At 36.1% G+C, this 21,950-nt stretch overlaps 4 protein-coding genes across 5 annotated transcripts in view; 2 read left to right on the top strand and 2 right to left on the bottom strand.

The window, feature by feature from the left end:
• The window catches only part of LOC111477881 (helicase-like transcription factor CHR28), a 9,736-nt gene extending 1,250 nt beyond the window's left edge, over positions 1 to 8,486 (bottom strand). Inside the window, exons 1-10 of the mRNA XM_023121833.1 lie at positions 8,045 to 8,486; positions 7,376 to 7,466; positions 5,580 to 6,721; positions 4,765 to 4,836; positions 4,588 to 4,665; positions 3,598 to 4,501; positions 2,596 to 2,726; positions 2,246 to 2,467; positions 1,133 to 1,747; positions 739 to 948 (exon numbers count right to left, since the gene is read on the bottom strand). Of these exons, the coding sequence (XP_022977601.1) occupies positions 739 to 948; positions 1,133 to 1,747; positions 2,246 to 2,467; positions 2,596 to 2,726; positions 3,598 to 4,501; positions 4,588 to 4,665; positions 4,765 to 4,836; positions 5,580 to 6,721; positions 7,376 to 7,466; positions 8,045 to 8,173 (3,594 nt within the window). The 5' untranslated portion in view covers positions 8,174 to 8,486. The remainder of the gene's footprint in view (positions 1 to 738; positions 949 to 1,132; positions 1,748 to 2,245; positions 2,468 to 2,595; positions 2,727 to 3,597; positions 4,502 to 4,587; positions 4,666 to 4,764; positions 4,837 to 5,579; positions 6,722 to 7,375; positions 7,467 to 8,044) is intronic.
• A 3,423-nt stretch (positions 8,487 to 11,909) lies between these two features.
• Positions 11,910 to 17,099, top strand: LOC111478042 (protein STRUBBELIG-RECEPTOR FAMILY 3-like). 2 transcript variants are annotated; one of them, XM_023122117.1, is made up of 16 exons: positions 11,910 to 12,540; positions 12,688 to 12,817; positions 12,897 to 12,968; positions 13,058 to 13,123; positions 13,207 to 13,278; positions 14,143 to 14,214; positions 14,278 to 14,349; positions 14,436 to 14,501; positions 14,620 to 14,685; positions 14,803 to 15,176; positions 15,266 to 15,735; positions 15,809 to 16,080; positions 16,155 to 16,281; positions 16,360 to 16,496; positions 16,590 to 16,746; positions 16,835 to 17,099. In XM_023122117.1, the coding sequence occupies exons 1-16, from the start codon at positions 12,441 to 12,443 to the stop codon at positions 16,895 to 16,897; spliced, it is 2,316 nt and encodes a 771-aa protein (XP_022977885.1). In that variant the 5' UTR covers positions 11,910 to 12,440; the 3' UTR covers positions 16,898 to 17,099. The 2 variants fall into 2 exon arrangements, with proteins under 2 accessions (XP_022977885.1, XP_022977886.1); XM_023122118.1 differs by lacking the exon at positions 13,207 to 13,278.
• Positions 17,100 to 17,706: 607 nt separating this feature from the next.
• Positions 17,707 to 18,318, bottom strand: LOC111478019 (ATP-dependent RNA helicase A-like). The gene has a single exon (XM_023122076.1). It carries the CDS (start codon positions 18,228 to 18,230, stop codon positions 17,853 to 17,855), a length of 378 nt encoding a protein of 125 aa, XP_022977844.1. The 5' UTR covers positions 18,231 to 18,318; the 3' UTR covers positions 17,707 to 17,852.
• A 762-nt stretch (positions 18,319 to 19,080) lies between these two features.
• LOC111477692 lies at positions 19,081 to 19,645 on the top strand. The gene is made up of 2 exons (XM_023121573.1): positions 19,081 to 19,172; positions 19,300 to 19,645. Exons 1-2 carry the CDS (start codon positions 19,081 to 19,083, stop codon positions 19,643 to 19,645), a joined length of 438 nt encoding a protein of 145 aa, XP_022977341.1.
• Positions 19,646 to 21,950: the final 2,305 nt, after the last annotated feature.

The following is a 21,950-nucleotide window of genomic DNA, read 5'->3' as shown; positions in this document are numbered from 1 at the left end:
GGGGGGGGGGGGGAGAGAGAGAGTTTTTCTTGTTCTTTCAATTTTTTTAAATGGTTGAATCACACTTATTCTATTGCACGTCACTTTCCTGTAGGTTGACTAATGATCAAAGTACTAAAATGAACTTCCTCAATCTTGGGGATGAAAATGTAAGATTTTGAAATCTAAGAACTAAATAGATTCTAAGACCCATACTTCCTCGGTCATAGGGATGAAAGTGTAAGATTTTGAAATTTAAGAACTAAATAGATTCAGACACTCATACTTCCTCGATCTTAGGGATGAAAATGTAAGCTTTTGAAATCTAAGAATTAAATAGATTATGATACCCAAATTTCAAAATTTTCAAAATTCAAAATATACAATTTCCTAAATATATATCATCTTCATACAAGGAAATTCAAATTCTTATATATTTATTTACATTTACATGCTTAAAAAATAAGTTGGATGCTTTTCTCTCATTTATTACTTTTGACCTAGATTACTATTTACATCTATTTATGTCTGACCAACATAACCTTGTTCAACTAAACTAACACGTCTATTATGCTAACTAGTACTGAATAAGTGTCTGTCTTTCCTAGATCCCAACTAACTTTTGGTAAGGCAAAACTAAAGTTTTTGAAACTTCACTTAACTGATTGCGCATCTGGATAGTAATAAACTGGATTTTGATCAATCTAGAACAATCAAGAACTCAAATCAATAATTGAAAGTGAAACATATGACCAGTACCTGAAGGGCTAAAATACGATCCTCAACTGTGTCTCTTACAGTTAATCTCAACACTGTAACAGGACGAGTTTGTCCAATTCGATGTGCTCTATCAATCGCTTGATCTTCCGTTGTAGGATTCCACCAGAGGTCCAACAGAAGAACATGGCAGGCAACAATCATGTTTAGACCAAGGCTAGCAGCTTTCAAAGACATGATCATAACTGACACCTATCATAAGGGAAATTCCTGAATCATATTTATCATGCAAACAAGTTGGAAGGTAAAAATAACAGGCAGTATTTCTATCAATAAACAGAAAAGAAAGGAAAAGACATGCAGCATACAATACAGATATGCGATTATAAAAATCTATGAAAACTACTCAAGTGTAGGGCCAGTTCGTTTGACAAACCTCCGGAACATTGTTAAAATCCTTTACTGCTTTATCTCTAGCAAGTACTGACATGGTACCATCAAGTCTTCTGTACTGAATGGAGGAGTTTTTTAGACCTGCTTCAAGCAAATCTAACATTCCCGTCCACTGAGAAAAGACTATAGCTTTTTCTACACCTATTCCAATTGATTCGCCAGAGCTTTTGTTTGTAGAATCTTGACACTTGGAACCTCCCAGTTGCGGTTCAGTGGATGGAGCATCAATTGATTTCTCACTGGCTCCGACAACAGCAAGTTGGGCAGGGCTGTTTTTTGAAGAGTATTCCTTGGGTTTGGCCAATGACATCAGAACCTCAAGAGCAGCTTTAATTTTAGAAGACTCGTACATAACTGATGACGAGGGCTCCACTGAGCCACCAACGGTGGAAGAAGAGCTAACCACAGAATTGTCCTCACCAAGCTGGTCGGAGTGAGAATTGCATAATGAGGACTTGGAAAACAACAAAGATGCATTGAGACGAACTTTGCATCCTGCGGTAGGGCACTGGCTATCATCACCAGAGAGGTGTTCCAAAATGCATTGCTTGCAGAAAACATGACCACATTCTGAAACAACCGCATCTTCAGGTGGATCCTACAGAAATAATCACAGAAGTTCGATTTAAGAAATATGCCGCTTATCTCTTACCAGATAAATGAAAGATTAGCAGAATAACAAAGAGAACATGGGGAACTGCATAAATATCAGAAATGATGAAGTCACAAAATGAAGCTAGAAAGCTCCTTCTTGCAGAGTGTTACGATATAAACATGTCGTACATCTCTGACATAACAAGAAAGCATTATGCAGAGCCCAAACAGCAGTTTTTGAGGCGAGAAATTCACATATAACGTCAAAGGTACAGAATGCCTCAATATATGTTCAGCAGTTATAAGGGATAAAAAGAGCATCAGAATTTCATGCTTTGTAATTTTTATATTAAGCAAAAAGTCAACAAATTCATGATAACTTATAAGCCAACGGTTACTTGGAACTAAATGTGGTATTTAAATCCAAAATACACTAAACCATACTAATATACTAGAACTAAAAAGTATCACATCAAAGAGAAGAAATGGGCAGAAGATATACATTACAGATGCCACAAATAGCCAATGATGCTTCCAGACAGTTCAGTAGGAAAATCTGTTTTTCCCGTGGAAGCTTCTTGGCCACATCAACTGAAGATCTCCATAAAGATTTAGAGTCGTATGGTTTAACAAGAAGAGGGTGATCGCAAGCTTGTCGAAGGCGCAAAAGCATCAGTAAGATGTTCACATAATTTTGTTTAACAGTTCCAGCTGCTGCATATTCCTGGAGAAGGTTCTTAGTAAGTAATGATAGAAAGAGGCAGGAGGTAATTAGATATTGTAACTGAAATTAATTCCATGCACAAGGCAACAAAACGAACTACACACAATTTCCTTTTGAACAAAACATACTTCATACTGAGCTCTTGAGTCAGCCTCCAATTTAGAGTAGAAATCACGTTCTTCCTCAGTAAAATCCACCTTTTTCAGTTCCACGTGTTTGGGTGGCAATGTAACAATGGGTTGCCCATCAAGAAGTGTGCCTACACAAGAAGAGCCGTAGAATGATCCTAGTCAAATTGGTAAGTTCATAAAATATCAAAAAGTGTGTGCAATGGCAGAGAAAAGTAAAATGCGGAGTTCAAACAGAATCCACCACATGGACCAAATAAAAACTAATGAAATTGCCCAACAAAATCGTCTGAATGTTACATCTTACAAAGTAAGCAACTAGAATCAAGTTAAGTTAAATAAAATAGGTCACGAGGAATCAATTATTAGAAACTCAAGAAAACGAGGGAAATGAGGTACATTATTTACATCATTAAAATGATAATACAATTGTCCAACAAAGTTCAAAAAATGGCATATTGTCGTCAGAAGAAATTATCCTGGTGCTTTCACGTGATTTACGTGTTAAGCCTCGTGGCTAATCTCAATTTAATTGAATTTCAAATAAGGCTGGCAGATCTGATATCCATAAAGCCCAATTCCTCAGACCACTCCAAAGCAAACTCATAAAAGCGACCAACAAGACTACCAGCTCATCATCTTACCATGATTCAAGAACGTCATCAAGTTATTTTCCATTTTAAATAAAAAGAAAACTTCCTGTACATGGTAAAACTCAAGAAATTTCTCAAAACATCAGCAAGGCAACAAAAATCAGAAAGACTATATTATAATTTATAAAATAAATGGAAAGGCCATGTGAATCAGATCATAGCCGTGGGGACAATCCTCCTCGCCCTAGAGGACATATATAAATCAAATTCGTCAATCAAACTTGAAAGTCAAGAAGCAGGAAACAAGACTTTCAACTTTTGGAGAAAACCGAAGACAGAGTATTATTATAATTAATTCCAAATCCTTCAGACCATGTAATTGATACACAGAAGTTTCAAGTGTTCTCACCTTTTGTTCGACGTAACATTATTGTCCTTAAAATAGCTTGAAGTTTTTTGTATCCTTTGGATGGATTCTTGTTGATTGGCACCTTAATTGCTGAACAGAACGAATTATATGCAGCATAGGGATCATATTTGAGAAACCTAAAATAGCTATAAAGATCATCAATAGCATTTTGAATAGGAGTTCCTGACAAGCACCACCTACGTTTTGCCCGCAGACCCCAACAGGCCCTAGCCACTTGTGTCTTGTGATTCTTGATACTCTGGGCTTCATCCAATACAACCCGGAACCACCTCACTTTAGCAAGAGGGCGGGCAACTGATTCAAAAATTTCATTGTCCACTGCTTTCTTATTCTTCGATTGTTTCTTATCAGAACCAGAGAAGTTTTTCCTCTTCTTGCTTAGAGAAAATTGCATGGGTAGAATAGCTTGTTCCTCTGTATGGCGTTTCTCATCTTCTTCTTCATCAACAACAGACTGCTTTGGTACCTCCATACTCACGATTGAGTAGGTTGTAAGAACAACATCATACTTGGCCAGCTCGCAAGGGTCCTTAGTTCGACTACTTCCATGGTATACAAGCACTGACAGATTAGCTTTACTAGAAACCTTATTGTGTAATTCATCAGCCCACTGCCTCAATACACTTGTTGGACAAACAACAAGAGTTCCAGCAGCTGGCCTGCCTTTAGCTTGTACCAAATTGTTTTTGCTAATAGTTAAATTCTTACTCAGTGAAACTTGATGATAGAATTCTTGTTTTGGCACATCAAGCTCAGGAAGTATATCATCATCATCATCCAAATTCAAAGTCTCCAACTCATCATGCCTATCATTTGAGCAAGCTTTAATAGGAGCCCTTTCCTTCAGTATTAGAGCAATCGTTGATATTGTTTTCCCTAATCCCTGCAAGTGACTCGCCATGTCAATACAGAAGGGAAAATAAACTTCATATTATCTCTATATATATTAAACAAATTCTTAGTTGAAACCTGATCATCAGCAAGAATCCCCCCAGCACAGGATACACTAGATGTCTCCTTCTCAACCATCCATGACAAAGCAATTCTCTGTCCAAACATCCTTGAAAGTTAATAATACAACCACATATTAATTTTAAAAAATACAAATAAGGAAGAAAAGGTTGTGTTAATAAAAGAATACACAACCTGATGCCTTAAAAGAGGAACGTCTAAAGCACCATCAGGCGGACTAGTTTCTGATTTTGGTTGAGAAAGATCCTGCAAAGCTCAATAACCTGAGTCTTATCAACTTCTCCGTCATATAAACAAACTCTAGAGAGAATGATACAAAATTAGGTTAAAGTTTTACGAGAAGTATACCATCCCAAATGTCAGAACACAAACAAGAATGTATGCAACAAAAGTGGATACAGTCAGGATGTCAAACAATAATTAACTACAAAATTTGCATCTGTGTTGCAACGTCAAAACAGAAGCTGGGGAGAAATGCAATAACAGAAATTGCAAAGAATAAATGAGCTACACCCTTGTCAGTAACTGTTAAATATATATTTTGTTTGTCTGAAAAACATGTAGAAGAATATGTATAAAAAAATTAACAACAAACATGTCTGTGTCAGACCTCACAAGTATCTGATAGCCCAACCTAAATACTGTTTCGTAAGTGATGGACAAACTATTGATTTTTTATTTTTCTTTTCTCAATGAAACAATTTCATTGATGGATAAAATAAACAAATGAGGGAATCCCAAACAATTTCATTATACAGCTTCAATTTTTTTTTTCTTCTGATTAAAATTGTGTTAAATTGTCAACATACTTCCATACTTATCACCTAAGGATCCATTTAGTTATTTAAGAAAAAAAATCAATTGTAAATGGAGGAAACAGGTTGGAGAGAGAAATTGTTTTAAAACTCTAGGAATAAATGTTCATTTACATTCAAGGACATTGTTTCTGCGCGTTACAATTTGCAGAAACAAAACTAAACAGAACTAACCTGTAAAGCAACTTTTAAGATGTCCATGTCTTTGGCCTTGGGTCTCATGCTTCCTAATCCCACATAAGCGGAAGAACCACCGACTATAGAACAACTTTGTGAAGCAATAACATAATTTCCAACCACAAGAGATTGGTTTAATGGTGCGGGATGACTCAAATCTTCAATTATACAGATATCTGGATCATCCTCCACTTGGGTCTTGCCTGACAAATTACTATGAGTTGATTCAGGGCTGACTAGTAGATGATCTATATCACTCTTACATGGAGTCAATTTATGATCTCTATCATCCTTGATGAAAGCCAAAGGCTGATTGCTTAAACTAGATGAATAATCATTGGGAGAATATTGATCAGTTATGTATAAATTCTGATACCTGCCACCAATGGAGAGTCTGCTGGATGTTCCACAAACCATATCTTCAGAATGAAAAACTCTTCCGGATGGAAAAAACATGTTTTCCTCCATCATAGATTGCCATGGGCCACTACAAGATTCAACCAGTGAATCCATCGTTTCATTCTTCACTTGGTTAACAAGCTCTTTGCAAGATGAATTCAACTCAGTAGACATTGGAAGCTCCAAGGATGTCTGACCAATACAAAGCTCATCAGCATGAAATGAATAGTTTCCACCTTCACAATTTTGATTCCATCCCTTTACATTTGGATAGCCATCAAGATTTAAATCCTTTGAGACTGACTGTCTCGATACTGATTTGTGATCAGTAGCCCCCTGTGCATACAAATTCATTGTAGTCCTTGAGGACAGGCTATTGGATGGAAACTCTCCTTCATGCATCATCATGTTGATTGCCATGCCCCCATTTCCAGAAAAAACTGAAGAATCATAATCTCCTGGAAGAAAGTATTGAGAAGAAACTAAAAAAGGTTGCTCCACGGTACTCATCCAGTATGGCATGTCTGAATAAGAGTCAGTAACATCAGTCGCAAAATCAAAACTTTGGTTTACTGCGGACTCGGTAGGAATCACTTCTATGGAAGAATGCTCTGCATCAGACAAATGCAATTCCACTGACGCACATGAATTATTTTCTGAGGATCTCAAGGCTTCTGTGCCCTTATCATCCAAAATGTTATGATTTTTCAAAGTTACATCCATGAAACCATGAGATATATCTGCATTGTCAAAACAACATATCAAGATGAAAATGCCAGCTTATGATAATGAGACCAACTGAAAAGGCAATAAATGATGGGAAGCATTTAATGTTACTAGAGAAAGGCCAGTTCTTAGACCAAGTATGAATCATCAAGAAACGTTATGTGCAAAACGTCACTGCATCTGCCAAATGGTTACACTAGTATTTTCCGCTCATAAAATCAAGAAAAGATAAAGCTAAAGGACTAAGGCCTCAGTCTAAAACCTGAAAAGAGTTTGATCCAGCAGCAAAAGCTGCTAGAGCTTCTCTTAAAACAAAACCTTTCAGCTTCTCACGATGGGGAGCCACCCTTGGAACTTCAAAATAACATTATTTAACACTAGACAAGGAAAAACGAACAGAAGAGATAAATTTTTGAAAGACTTCAAACACTTCCTACTTTCTGTAAACTGGGAATAACTAAAGAAGGTAAGAGATAAAAATCTAGTTTTTGGACGTTGTCTCTAGTAACTAGCTTCTTGAGGTGCACCTTTATGCATATAAAACCAAAAACCCAATATAGCCATGGATGGTGGGTATACATGAAGTTGACGTAAGAATTCAAGGTAACACATCCTACTACTCTGAGCATTAGAGGAAGTCAAAGTCTCTCATATTCATTCATACTAACCGTTCTGCAGTTTGGAATTCTCTTGGTTGGAAGAATCAGAAGCTGGTTTGCCAGCCGATGCATTATATGGCGACAAGTCCTCTGGCTTATCCTGCGATATTTGTAAACAAATAGCCAAGAGAAAGTTCTAGTGAGATATAATGTAAAGATTATGCAGGTACCCCGTGAGAAGATATAATATAACACGCAAAGGGAAAGTCTACCAAAAACCCATGCCCTTTGCTATCCCCTTATTTCTCAACTTAGCTTAGAGGTACAAGTCCAATGTTGCTTTCGTATATATCCAGTTTAAAATTAATTAAAAATGGTCCATAAACAGAAAGAAGTAGAGATATATGAGTTCTGCGCTCTTTTGAACAAATTCCTAGGAAACAAGTGAAATAATGATAGAATATTATAAAGCCAATTTTCAATTTTATCTCATTCATTAGTTGCGATGTCAAGTGCTCTGTACTATGAGCTTAACTCGTTTATTCTGAATTTTTGGGTGAATCAGCTGTTAGCACGGATCATACGCTCAAAGCACCAACCAATTTCTAAGGGGTCCTAACCTAGAAAGGGGGAATTGCAACTGTTTGCTACAGTTTCCCCAAAAATCTAAGGCCTCTAAACTCAATTTCAAAAAAGGAAAATCAGTATTGTTCTATAACCAACAGCAACAAAACCTACCTGCAAAGGATCCAGATCCTCGCTCAGTAGATGTATTAACGTTTCATAGTCAATGGACATGTCTTCACCAAAATCATCAGAACCATACTGGAGAGGCAAATTAGAAGCCTCATCCGCCGCCATCAACATGATGATAAAAACAAACAGCCACCAGCAACGACAAATCGTTGTTTTCCAGCCACCGAAGCAAAAACCGACGACAAGCGTTTATAATCCAAAATCCACCCCGGCGATTCACACAAAACCCGCTTCATTCACTCATCTGAAACCACCATGAACTACAAAAGCAGCGGAATTCATTCACTAAAAGGAAGTAAAATTCAGAGAAAGTTCGTGTGGGACTTTTGCTCCCCAATTTCGGATGGAAGAGTACAAAGAAAGATAAAGAAAGACAAGTCGGAGATCGCCGACGGATTCCGTCATTTTAAATAGGGTTTTGTGAAATGGTGCGAAATTTGAAGACTATTTCATTAATTTTTATTTATTTATTTGACTCTGAAATTAAAAAATAAAAAAAATAAAAAAAATAAAAAAAATAAAAAAAATCCGTGAGCTAAGTAAATAAAACACCGCCACTTCCACCCGTAACGCCGAAGATAACGGTAACAGATATTCGTCTCAAAAGTGGACGGCGATTTATGTCCCATTCATTCATGCCACTCTACACGCTACCTCTTTTCATTTTTTTATTACCAAATTCCAAAAAAACATCATTTTATTTATTATAAATGTGATTTATTTATTTATTTCTAATTAATATTTAATTGAAAATTATTGGTTGGTTTGTGACTGTGTTTTTATGAAAATTTAACGATAACGAACGTTAGAATCAAAGTTCTGAGCGTTAAAGACAACTCTATCCATACGAGGAGATAGTTGAATATGAATTGATTAATGAAAATATTATCGCTCATTTATGAACATTTATCGGCTAGTAATTTAATGATAGTTAAGGATCATATTTTTATTTTTATTCATATAAAAAAAATTAAAATTCATTTTTTTTAATCCCTAAGTGATTATATTAAATAGTAAATATTTATCGCTAGTAATCTAATTTTAATTTTAAGGATTAAAAAAAATGAATTTTAATTTGTACATAAGTGATTATATTAAATAGTAAATATTTAATTATAGAGTATTTTATTGTCGATTTTATTATTTCAAAACTAAATGCAATAGACAAAACTACCCTCTTGCAGGAACCCTTGGATTGCTGAGGATTTTAATTTACAAGGTCAAGTTTGTCATTTTCCCTTTTTAGAATTTTAACTGAATCTTCTTGTATAATATAAAATATCATTTATTTTTTCAAAGCAACTCAGCGTTCGTCTTGCATTTTTCATCTACGATAATGTTTTCTTCTGCTAATGGTTGACTAACACCCATCGTTGACCCATTCCGCGTTGACTTACCGGACTTTCTCACTGACTGGGTCCTCCTCGGGGTAGATCTAGACTCTTCGCTGTCGGAGCCTACGGTGGCCGGCGATTGGGATCCCCGGCCGGAATTCTCAATCCTCGCCTCGCCTTTGCCGGACTCGCGTCTCTGTTATCAGCCATTCTCACCGACCCAACGGCGCCGTTTTGTCGAACTGGCGACTGGTCGGGTTGTGAGCAACACGTGAATTTCTATTTATTTTCCAATACAATAATAAATTAATTAATTCTTTATTATTTTTTAATATCTGGGCTGTAGCCCTAATCCTAGGCCCAATCAAAACGTTTATATCCAATGGCCTGATATGTCGTTGGGCTATGGGCCCAAAACCATCTATCCCGGCTCATTTTATTTATAAAAATAAAACTAAATGGATGCAAATTTAAAAAATAAATAAAATAAATAAAAACTTAAACCATTTTAAAAATTATTCCCAAAAGGAGAATAAAAGGCATATCTTTTCTTTTCTCACCCTTTCCTTAGTGTCATGTCATTGTCACGGCGTCGTTTCAATAATATTCCCATCATTAAAAAAATGTACCATTTTTATTATGATTCTATCATATAACTAATAAATAATTATAATAAAAGGCATTTTTGTTTAAATATTTACATATAAATACAATGATTAAAAATATTTAAAAATAGTATTATTCTAACAAAATTCAGATTTTTGTTAAATTTATTTGTCATTTCCCACGTAATGAAGTCCCTTCCTTATCGACGTAGCTTTTAGTTTAGCTTTCCATATTAAGGGTAGTTGGTAACGTGTATGGGCTCAGCTTAAAATAATTATGGTATTAGTCAAACATAGATCACTGGACAATACATTTGTTATTGTTTAAAAAGTCGATGATCTAATTTTTCATCAATGGGGTTCAAACCTATGATCTCTTAAACGAATACTGTATATTTTAATCCATTGAAAAAAATGATTAAAGTAGTGTTTTCTAAAACAATTAATGATAATTTAATACACTATGATATAATATTGTCCGTATGACTTTCATCATCCAACACCTCCCCTCGAACAAAGTACGCCGTCTCTTAATCAAGACTCGACTCATTTTCTTTTGGAGTTATTTGAGGATTTACCAATCTATTGATATGACTAAGTTTATATCACATTAGATGAACACGACTCTTTATAATGGTATGATATTGTCCACTTACTTATAAACCCATGATCATTCCCTAAATTAGCGGACGTGGGACTTTCATCCTCCAACACACCACACATTTATTTTAGGCGAAAAGTAAAAAAAAAAAAAAAATTGAATTAACCATAATTCAAGTGGAAAGTTATTTAGTTTTTTATATTTTGGCACCTAATTTCATTATTATATGCAGATTATGCCTTTTAACGTGACAAACACACAATGTATATTATTTATTTTTTCAACAAATTTTCTGTCAAAAAATTAAAATTTTAATTTTATAAAACTAAGGAAAAAAAAAAAACATAAACAAACAGCCGACACTCAGACAGCATTGATTAATGTCGTGTTTTGTAAGTTAAAACCAACCATATAATAATTTAAAATTTGTATAATCAAAAGCCTAATCACCACATAATAAAATTTATAATTTATCAACGAAATTAACGGTACATGTAAGTGATGTTTACTTATATTTTCTATTTAGATACTTTATGATTATCATTAATTTATCAATCATATATTAAAATAAATGATTGCCACTGCTATTCAATAATAATTTATAATAGTTTATAAAAATAAATTACATAAAAGCTTTTATATAGGTCACATGTTTTTAATGGTTATATTTGCAAATAAATTTATGAGACCGCTCGTCAGTTTGGCATCTAATAACTCCAACATTCATAGTAAAGACTCTTCCAACGTATCAATACGAGTTCTTCTATTGTGTTTTGTGCGAAAATTATAATCACGAATTAACACGAGCTATTTTAATTCCCACAAGTCAATGCTTGTAATTTTAGTATGTTTTATTCTCACTCACGTGGATTCTTGAAAAATTTATAAAAAGTCGTTCAACATTAGAACATATTAGCTATAGAGTTCAACCACCGAAAAATAAAATGCACTTTGTTTGCGTACATAATATCTTTCATTTCTTCGTAAATTAATTTAATTAAAAAAATATTAAATTATTATTTAAATTTGAGCCGCCGAAGAAATATATTATGCGAGTATAATAATAATAATAATAAAAAAAATATATATATATATATATATATATATATATATCATCCGCTGATTACGGTGGTTGGAAAGGCAAAACCTTAACGAAGAAGGGATAGGAGGTGGGGTCCCGATTTAGGGTTTCGACCGTTTGCAAAATTAAAAGAAAATAAAATAAAAATACAAATAAACTATGAAAATCCCAATTTTTTTGTGCGAAGTGTCGAATTCCCACATGCATAAAGAATCATATATTGGGTCGTTTTTAAACAATGGATTATAATCAAACTTTCGTTTTAAACATTTGCTTTCCATCTCTGCATCTGCCTTTTTGATTTCTTCTCTGCTGGAACAGAGTGCTCAAATTCAAAGAAAAAAAAGGCAACAAAAGCTTGGACGGGAGAGCCCATTTCATCGCTTCCTCCTCCTCCTCCTCTTCTCTCTACTTTACTTGCATTTGTTCTATTTGGTATTTGTTTGTTTCTTTTCCTTATTCCTTTGTCTCTTTTCGTCTCTGGAAGAAAAGGAAGAAAAAAACCCATCATGTTTGGCTAAGGAGGCTTACCCATCTTTTCATTTTGTTGATTTTTGTGCTTCTTTGCCTCATTTTTCCATTGTGGTTTGTGGGTTTTTGATCTTAGATGCTTTGGAGTTTTTCTTATCTGTATTTGGATGCTGTTTTTGAAAGAGGGTTAGCTCTGGATTGGCTGATTGTTTACCCTAGATTAAGTATTGGCGGCCAAAACAAACCAGAAAATTCAAGTCGGATTTAGAGTAGAGCTGTTTAGCTAATGGGTCGTTCTCATTGGAATTTGTTCATGAAGATCTTAATTGGGTTGCTCTTGCTCTTCACCAACCCTTTTTGCTTTGGAGATACTGACCTCCGTGATGGTAAGGCAGACATCTAGAGAGTTGTTTTCCATTGTTCTGTGTGGTTATCTGAAAAATCTGAGAAAACCCATATGGATAATACTTGAAAATCGCATCCTTAGCCTTTTGGTTCTTGTTCTTACTCTTCACTTGTTTTGTTGTTTTTAGTTGCTGCAATCAATGCGTTATTTATTGCTCTTGGCTACCCTCCTTTGCGAGGATGGATTCTTGTGGGAGGTGATCCATGTGGAGAGAAGTGGCAAGGGGTTGAGTGTGTGTTCTCAAATATAACAGCGATGTATGTGAATTCAATTCATTCTGCATTAGCTAACTTCGTTTCCTCTGTTAATAATGGAACAATTATTTGCTTTTGCCAGACAACTCAGTGGTTTGAATTTGGGAGGAGAGCTAGGCACTAGCTTAGACCAATTTGAGTCAATAATATCAATGTAAGTTTCATCTTCATTGTGAATCCATTGTGAATGTGGTTCTTAATGATGGGTCTAATTGAGTTTTTTTCTATTGTTTTATGGAGTAGAGATCTTAGCAATAACCATATTGGAGGGATTATTCCATCTGCATTGCCTGCTACACTAAGAAGTTTGTATGTTACTTTTCCTTGAAGTGATAATCATCTTGTAATGCTCCTTTTCTGGCATATTTAACATGGTCACTTTCTTTGTTTAGTTCTTTATCAGCTAATCAGTTTACTGGAAGCATTCCCTCTGCACTTGCCTCTCTAACACAATTGATGGACCTGTAAGTTTGTTGTTGAGCACGTTTTGTTATGAGTTATGTGAAAACCTCTCCCTAGTAGACGCGTTTTAAAAACGTTGAGGGAAGTTCTGGAGGGAAAGCCCGAAGAGGACTATATCTGCTAGTGGTGGGCTTGGGTCGTTACAAATGGTATTAGAGCTAGACACTGGGCGATGTGCTGGGGGGTGGACACAAGGCGGTGTGCTAGCAAGGATGCTGGGCTTCGGAGAAGGTGGAGTAGGAGGTCTCACATCAATTGGAGAAAGGAACGAGTGGCCAGTGAGGACGCTGGGCCCTGAAGGGGGGGTGGATAGTGAGATCCCACATTGGTTAAGGAGGATAACGAAGCATTCTTTATAAGAGTGTGGAAACCTCTCCCTAGTAGACGCGTTTTAAAAACGTTGAGGGGAAGTTCGGAAGGGAAAGCCCAAAGAGGACAATATCGGCTAGTGGTGGGCTTGAGCCGTTACAAATGGTATCAAAGCCAGATACCGAGCGATGTGCCGGGGGGTGGACACGAGGCGGTGTGCTAACAAGGACGTTGGGCCCCAAAGGGGGGTAGATTGGAGGGTCTCACATCAATTGGAGAAAGGAACGAGTGTCAATGAGGATGTTGGGTCCCGAAGGGGGTGGATTGTGAGATCCCACATTGGTTGAGGAGGAGAACGAAACATTCTTTATAAGAGTGTGGAAACTTCTCCCCAGCAGACGCGTTTTAAAAACCTTGAGGGGAAGTCCGAAAGGGAAAGCCCAAAGAGGATAATATCTGCTAGCGGTGGGCTTGAGCCGTTACAATTTGAGTGCCCGTTTTTAGATAATCTTCTAGTCAACATTCTCATTATGATGCCTGCACACTTTGTCTCTCAGGTCAATAAACAACAACCTTCTTACCGGGGCAATACCCGATGTCTTCCAGCTGCTTAATGGCTTGAACAACTTGTGAGTCTTCGTTTAACTCAATAGCCTCTTCGAAGTTAGAGTTTGATCGTCTTCTATTCTCAGGGACTTGTCGGGCAACAACTTGAGCGGTCAGCTGCCTCCCTCCATGGCGGATTTGTTCTCCCTTACTACATTGTGAGTTAATCTCTGTAAGAACTTATATTTCTCCATATCTTGCATTTACTGTGTGGTTATATACATATATAATTTTCGGTCTTCAGGCACTTGCAGAACAATCGACTTTCTGGGATGCTCGACGTTCTACAGGATCTTCCGTTGTCGGATTTGTACTATTCTCACTTCATTTATGATTCGAAAAAACTCCGTGCTTGTTTTATCATCACATTGAATCAAGGATTGTGTCGTTTTTCTGAAGTGAATGGTATTTTACTCTCTGTCATGCAGGAATATAGAGAACAACCTATTTTCTGGACCTATACCTGCAAAGTTGTTGGGCATTCCAAATTTCAGGTGAATTATACATTTTCATGATTTGTATCTTATTTTTCTCTTCGTTTCTAGTTAACTCGCTTTTACCGTGTCTTCGAGGTATTATATCCTATCAATTGCGTCGGTTTATGTATGCAGAAAAGATGGAAACCCTTTTAATACTACCATAATTCCATCTGCACCTGCTTTAGCCCCTTCACCATTTGCTGTGGCGCCTGTTACTGCGGGACGACCAACCAGACAGACGGGTGCGGGTCAGCCATTGTCATCAGGGAGTTCTGAATCCGATGGAGGAAGGAGTTTTTTCTCTGGTAAGCGGATCGTTTGGATTGTTATTATTGGTGCAGTAATATTAGTGGCATTGGGAGCTTGTATTCTGTTATCGGTATGCTTGAAAAGAAGAAGCAAGCATCGAGAAGAGATGAAGATGGTTCGTGAAAATGCTGATATGGCTTCTAAAGATAAGCCGAAACTCACGAAGCCTTCGGTTGAAGTTGATGACATGGAGAAAGGTAAAAACCCCATCTTTCTCTACTATGTTACTTCTTGTGTAGCGTTCCGTGAAAGCTGACTTTATAGACCTTGTTTTCGTTTTTTGAAGGTCGAAGGGAGACCACTCTTAAGCCAGTTGATAGAGACGGGATGAAGGATAGAATAATGGATTATACCTCCCCAAAGCTACATGAAAACCCATTTGCCTCCAATACGAGCTTTCGTGAAGACCATACGGAGAGTTTTTGTGATAGACGGGGCGCAAATGGGAAGAGAAAAGATGCATCCAATATGAGTTTCCGTGACGACCATACGGAGAGTTCGAGCATAAGCATAGATGAGTTGCTTGCACGACCTCCTCCTCCCCCTCCATTTTCGCTCCTTTCGACTCAGGAGATTGCAAAACCAATTGTGACAGCCGACGTACCTAGTCGAGTACCTAAAAAACTAAACACGAGTTCTTTAAGAGTTTTCACGATCGCGTCGCTTCAGCAGTATACTAATAGTTTCTCTGAAGATAATCTTCTTGGGAAAGGCATGCTTGGTAGTGTCTATAGAGCTGAACTACCAAATGGAAGGGTAAGATAATTTAATCACTTTGACTTGCAGCAAAATTTGTCAAAATCGTGTTTACTTTTCGTGTTTTCTTCAGCTTTTGGCCGTTAAAAAACTGGATGGATCCTCTTTGACTCGTTGGAACGACGATGAATTTCACAACCTCGTGTCTGATATATGCGAAATTCGGCACGATAACATTGTGGAGCTTAAGGGCTATTGTGCTGAGCATGGACAATACCTACTCATTTACGAGTATTGCGAAAATGGCACACTCTATGAAGCACTCCACGTCGACAAGGAGATGCATCAAATGCTTTCGTGGAACGTGCGCGTGAGGATTGCACTTGGAGCTGCACGTGCCCTCGAGTAAGTCCATGAAGAACCCTGTTCGCTAAACCGATTTTTAAGATATTGAGTTATCTTCTTCTGTTGTGAGACAGGTATCTACATGAGGCCTGTCAGCCGCCAATTGTGCACCAAAATTTTAAGTCTGCTAACATTCTCCTGGACAATGAGCTAAAAGCACAGCTCTCTGACTCTGGCCTAGCTTCACTGCTTGATAATCAGGTACTTATCTATTAATTTGAGCATATAGTTGAAATGCCCGTTTAAACGTTCGTTACTAACACGAATTTTATCGCTTAGTCGTCTGTACGATTCCTCCCAACTCATGGTTATAGTGCTCCGGAATTTGAGTCGGGAACTTACACGTACCAAAGCGATGTTTTTAGCTTTGGAGTTGTAATGCTAGAGCTTCTCACTGGTCGGAAGTCGTGTGATCGGTATGCGATTCTTAGATCAATCTCGACCTAGCCCCCGCCATCTTATCAATATAGCTATCTTATTTATGTTCTTACTTGATTGTGAAACTCTAGAACACTGCCTCGAGGAGAGCAATATCTTGTTCGTTGGGCTATTCCAAGGCTACATGATATTGATGCGTTATCGAGAATGGTCGATCCATCTCTTAAGGGCACATATCCTATTAAGTCGTTATCTCGCTTCGCCGATATTATTTCGTCTTGTGTAATGGTAAAAGTTTTATCAACTTTTGGTTCATTTCAAGCTAAAGTAAATATTTGGTTCTACTTACTGATGTTTTCGGGCAACCGTTTGGCAGAGAGAGCCCGAATTTCGACCCCCGATCTCGGAAATTGTACAGGAACTCTTACAAATGGTGTAGAAGAAAGGCAGAAATTGAAATGGGTAGAAGATCCGACAAAATGTTCATGGTACCAAAATGTTTGAGGAGGCATGTTTTTAATTGTTTTAATCATTGTTTCATGTGTATTACTCATTGATTAGTTTGTTGTCGTTGTAAAATGATGTTTATATGCTTACCTATATTCTTTAGGTTTATACCTCCATTTATTTATTTATTCTTTTATCGTGCGATATGATATCTAGAAACTCATAACTCCCATCGATCGCAACCAATAGCTTGACCTGTTAAGAGTGAAGGATGAGTAAACCGTGAGGAAAATCTTCACAGACCAAGATTAGCTAATCATTCCATTGATAATGCGTGCACTGATTGATACAGGGTTAGTGTGCCGGTTTTCCGAATGGGGTCTTCTCATTAATCAGGGATATACTTGCTTGGTATCCACATTAGCTCGGGGAGGAATATCTTCAGCAAATGTCGAGTTGGTGCGAAAGTCAATCTCCACAGGAGCATAAACAAAACGAGCAGGGCTAGTAGTAGATTCAGGATCAGTACCCTTCTCAGTTCTATATCTAGCTGGAGCAACAAAAACGAAGGTTGAAGCAACACTAGAGACAGGTGTGAACATATGATCCACTAGTAGCGACTTAGTAAGTTGCATACCTTCTTGCAATCGCTTCGTTTTTGGAGCACTTAATTAAGCATTTGATGGTCGCATTAATTCTTTTAATTTTAAAAATTGTGAATTAATTGTTATCTTTTTATTATATATTTAAAAAAACAGCTCTAAAATGACAGATGGATACATCAAAATTAAAAACCAAGCATGGAAATTAAATTCGTACATAATATAACTTATAATTAATTTATATATCAGTCTAGTAAAGCTGCTAATTATAGATATAATTTTTCCGGCTACCGGCGGCCGTGTCAAAGAAAAACACTCAGAAGCCACCGCCACTACCGCCCCTCTCTAACAATAGCCAATACATTTCTTAGAGCAGTCGATGGTGCAGCCACCGCCGCCGCCGCCGCCTCCGAATCCCTTGCCTGATCGGCTATAAGAGGAGAAGCACTTGGCCGGACAAGTCACCTTCTTATTGTAACAAGGACCTCTCTCCTTACACAGCACAGTGTTCCTTATGATTCCACCCTTGCCGTAACCGCCTTTGGGTCCGCCGTAGCCACCGCCGTATCCACCACCGACGATGCCCTTGTCCCAGCCTTTCCGAAAGCCGGGTATGTCATCAAATCCACCGCCGGGTTCGAACACCCCGGCGGCGAGAGAGGCGGAGGGGGAGAGGAGGAGAATGGCGAGGAGAAGAGCGGAAATGGGGAGGGAGGGATTCATGGTTGTTTGGGATTGGAGAAATGTAGAAATTGAATTTATAGAAGATGGTATTGATGGGGCAGTTGGGTATTCATTTATGAATTCAGCTACGTCGTTCGTTATCACGTCGAAATACACGACTTATGTTTTTTTATCAGACTACACTGGTCGATTTTCGATCAAGTTATGAGCACGAGTAGGTAGACGACTAGAGAGAGTTAGTAGTTTGCCACTGGATCCTTTCGAACCCGAAGAACGTGGGACACTCGATGCAGACAAATGGTGGGTGACTTTCAAATAATTAATTTTTATTTTTAATGTAACAATAAAATAGGTGGGAAGTTCATTTATTAATATGTATTCTTCAAAATCCAAATATTTGAATTATAAGAGAAATTGTTCCTTAAAAAAAATAAAAATAATTATGAAATTCATATTTAATTATATGATAATTTAATCGAATTAAGCACCTAAGGGAAAATATGAAATTAATTTGAGAATTAAAAGCTAAACATAAATATTTAATTAATAATATTATTTTTTTATTGGCTAATCGACAAATTAAGACTTTAATTATAATTAATTTTTTCATCTTCTATCAACCACTGATTACGACATTTGCTTCCCTCATTTAAGACATGAGCTGTATAAGCTTTTCTCCTTTTTTATTTTTCATCAAATTAATAGTTTAAATGTTTGACTTTTTTTTATATTTTCATTTATGAGCATGCCTTCATTTTTATTTTATTTATTTTAATTAAATAAAATATATTAGAAAATAAGTGAAATTGGACTTGGGCTGGAGGCCCACAAAATCGGCCCACAAAAGCGGCCCAGCACTGTGTTTTCTGAAGCGTATATTGGATAAAACATGGAATCTTCGAGTGTCGGAGTGTGGTGGTGGGACAGAGCAGCGCTGTCAGCCATGGCGCGTAATTCACCAGCTTTGTCTCATTTCGCCATGTGAAGAACCATTTTATTTTATTTATTTATTTATTTATTATTATTATTATTATTTTTAAATAATAATTTTGCTTTATTCTGTCCCCTTTTCTCCTCTCGATATAAATCTCTGCATTTTCTACCACAGCTTACTTAAGTCATTCAATCTGTCTCGCCGGCTAAACTTTCTCGGTGAAGAACCGGTTCGGTTTCAAGTAGAGATGGGCGGTTCCAGAAGCGACGACATCAGTGGCGCCACGTACTCTCCCAGGAGTTCTGGCCGTCCGATTCCGAAGCGGGGACAGGTCAAATTGGGGATTATGGTGGGTCTTGCCCACTCCGTTGCTTCCATTTTCTCGCCTACAACCCGGCCAGCGGCGGCTCACAGACTGAGCCGCCCGGCCCGGCCCGCTTTTTGTTACTCTAATGGAAGGGAAAGACCGGATTTTGGTTTGTTTTGTAAAAATCAAGAGTTCTTTTTTTTTTTTTTTTAAATTAATGGAAAATGGAGATTTTGTTCTCTATTTATAATTTTGTGCTCTTCTTCTCTTAGTTTTAATCTTCTTTTTTTAGTATAATACATTTTTCAATATGGGATAAAGAATTTGTGACAACACATTAGCATATATCAACATTTATATTATATGGAATAAATGTCATGAAACATAAAAAATAAAATACAATAAAGTATTATTATACGAATAATTAAAAATATACATTTTTTAAAAGTGGACATTGAGCGTATATTATTTAATATACTTTTTTGTCACATTGTGATCGAGATATTATCAATTTTATTAATGAATGCACGAAAGAAATAGATAATTTAACTCTTTATTAAAATGAATTCATTAGAATTTTGAATTAAATCTACTAATAATAAAATTAATAATTTTGTGTTAATCAATATTAAAAAAAATAAAATAAATTAAAAGGGATAGGGGGAAATTGATAAGCACGATCCACCCATATAAAAACCAAATCTATCTGTATATATCTTATTTTTTAAATACAAGATCTGAAATATATATATTTATAACAATACATTGAACCAACAACACTTTATAAAATTTGGACACTAAGATTCAATGTCTGATTTTTGTCGTGTAATAATATAAATTAATTATTTGCAACTTGGTAATGTTTGTGTGTTATTATTGGCTTCAATTCTATCCTTAAAACCATAGGTTTATGTATCAATTTTTGGCCTTTTTCTTTTATCGATATTAGTGGGTGTGACATGCATTCCTTTAATTATAATGTTTTAATATGTCTTATAGCAAACTTGCTTTTACATTATTATAATAATTATTATTATGATAGTGATACAACTTGGATAAGATTAAGTGAATCGGAGCACCACAAAAATGGATAAAACGCCACCGTTAGTGGCGGGGCAGCCTTTTAGCTAGTGGAGGCCATATGAGCACGTTTTTTTTTTCTTTTTTTGTTTTTTTTTTCCTACCAGATTTTTCATGTGATAAATGATTTCATTTTTTTTTTATTATGTTTAATGCCACATCATCAGATTCTCAATGTGAAAACTCTAAATTACCCTTCACTCCTTACACAAGTCTATCTGATGCCACTTCACTAGTCACCTTTTACTATTCAATTCCTTGCGGTTCAAGGGTTCGAGTCAAAGGTTCAGCCTAATTACTTTTTTTATTTATTTTTAAATAAAAGCTTGATGGTCAAGTAAACGCTTAAATTTGAATTTTTGTTCAAAGTCAAAATATTATTATTATTATTATTATTATTATTATTTTATTGTTATCTATGGATTTGACAGCTGGCATCACTGGCTGTGGGTATACCAAAGAGAAAAGGTCAAATTCGTAAATTAGGTTTAAGTTGGATTGATTTTGAAAATTTTGAGAAGAAGAAAGCAAGACGTCAGTTAGGCAGGTAGGGACTAAATCGTCAATTTCCACTGGGGGGCATTTCCGTCATTTTGTCTTCTGGTTTTGTGTGTGTATATATATATGTATATGTATAGCAGATTCGAAGCATAACAAGCTCTTCTTCTTCTTCTTCTTCTTCTTCTCTGTAAATCAGAAACTTCAGTTACAGAGATGGCCGGAAGCAGAATCAAGGCGATCAACGGTGGAGATTTGTCGAGGAAGTATTCTGACCGTTTGATACCAAAAAGGGGACAGGTGACAATGGGGATTCTGGCGGGAATTGCTCACTCCGTGACTTCGATGTTCTCTCACGGCGGTCGGAAATGAGGGGTTAATCGGGAGCGTTGATTGGTTTTTGAAATCGACGGTTCTGATTTTCCGAGTGTGAGCGGTTCAAATTTTAACGAACGTCACAGATAAGACGCTATGATCTTCCGAATTGGTAATTGAAAGATGAGGAAGAAACTGAGACCCTTTTCCATGGCGTCCATCAATTTGTGTATACGTGTGTTTTTTTTTTTTTTTTTTTTTTAAATTGTTAATTNTTTTTTTTTTTTTTTTTTTTTTTAAATTGTTAATTAGAGGATTTATGGAGTGAGGTGTGTTTAAATTAGCATGCTTAATTCACTGTAAAATAATATTATTATTATTGTTATTATATTCAATTGAAATTTTATAAATTCTCAAACAATTAATCCAAATTTATTATACACAAAAAATGAAAATCTAATTTTAACTACATATAAAAATTATATTTATAATTAATAGATTAAATATATTTTTTTTAAAAGTAAACCTATAAATAGCTTATTAAATAAATAGAAACGGTAGTTTTTTTTAAAATAATTTACTTATTAAATAAATTCACAAAATAAAAGGTTTAAGAATTTATTTA

This window comes from Cucurbita maxima, unplaced genomic scaffold (assembly GCF_002738345.1).
Source record: "Cucurbita maxima cultivar Rimu unplaced genomic scaffold, Cmax_1.0 Cma_Scf00004, whole genome shotgun sequence".
In the NCBI taxonomy this organism is placed as follows: domain Eukaryota; kingdom Viridiplantae; phylum Streptophyta; class Magnoliopsida; order Cucurbitales; family Cucurbitaceae; genus Cucurbita; species Cucurbita maxima.
The sequence above is the reverse complement of the archived record's forward strand: the minus strand, read 5'-3'. Positions and strand labels throughout refer to the sequence as shown.

What these genes read in the sequence shown, in the direction of transcription:
- LOC111478042 (XM_023122117.1), top strand. Translation starts at nt 12,441, where the DNA reads ATGGGTCGTTCTCATTGGAATTTGTTCATGAAGATCTTAATTGGGTTG. An exon ending in AGATACTGACCTCCGTGATG is followed by an intron (nt 12,541 to 12,687) that starts GTAAGGCAGACA and finishes TGTTGTTTTTAG; the next exon opens with TTGCTGCAATCAATGCGTTA. An exon ending in AGTTGATGACATGGAGAAAG is followed by an intron (nt 15,177 to 15,265) that starts GTAAAAACCCCA and finishes CGTTTTTTGAAG; the next exon opens with GTCGAAGGGAGACCACTCTT.
- LOC111478019 (XM_023122076.1), bottom strand. Translation starts at nt 18,230, where the DNA reads ATGAATCCCTCCCTCCCCATTTCCGCTCTTCTCCTCGCCATTCTCCTC.
- LOC111477692 (XM_023121573.1), top strand. Translation starts at nt 19,081, where the DNA reads ATGGAATCTTCGAGTGTCGGAGTGTGGTGGTGGGACAGAGCAGCGCTG. An exon ending in GCTTTGTCTCATTTCGCCAT is followed by an intron (nt 19,173 to 19,299) that starts GTGAAGAACCAT and finishes TTTCTACCACAG; the next exon opens with CTTACTTAAGTCATTCAATC.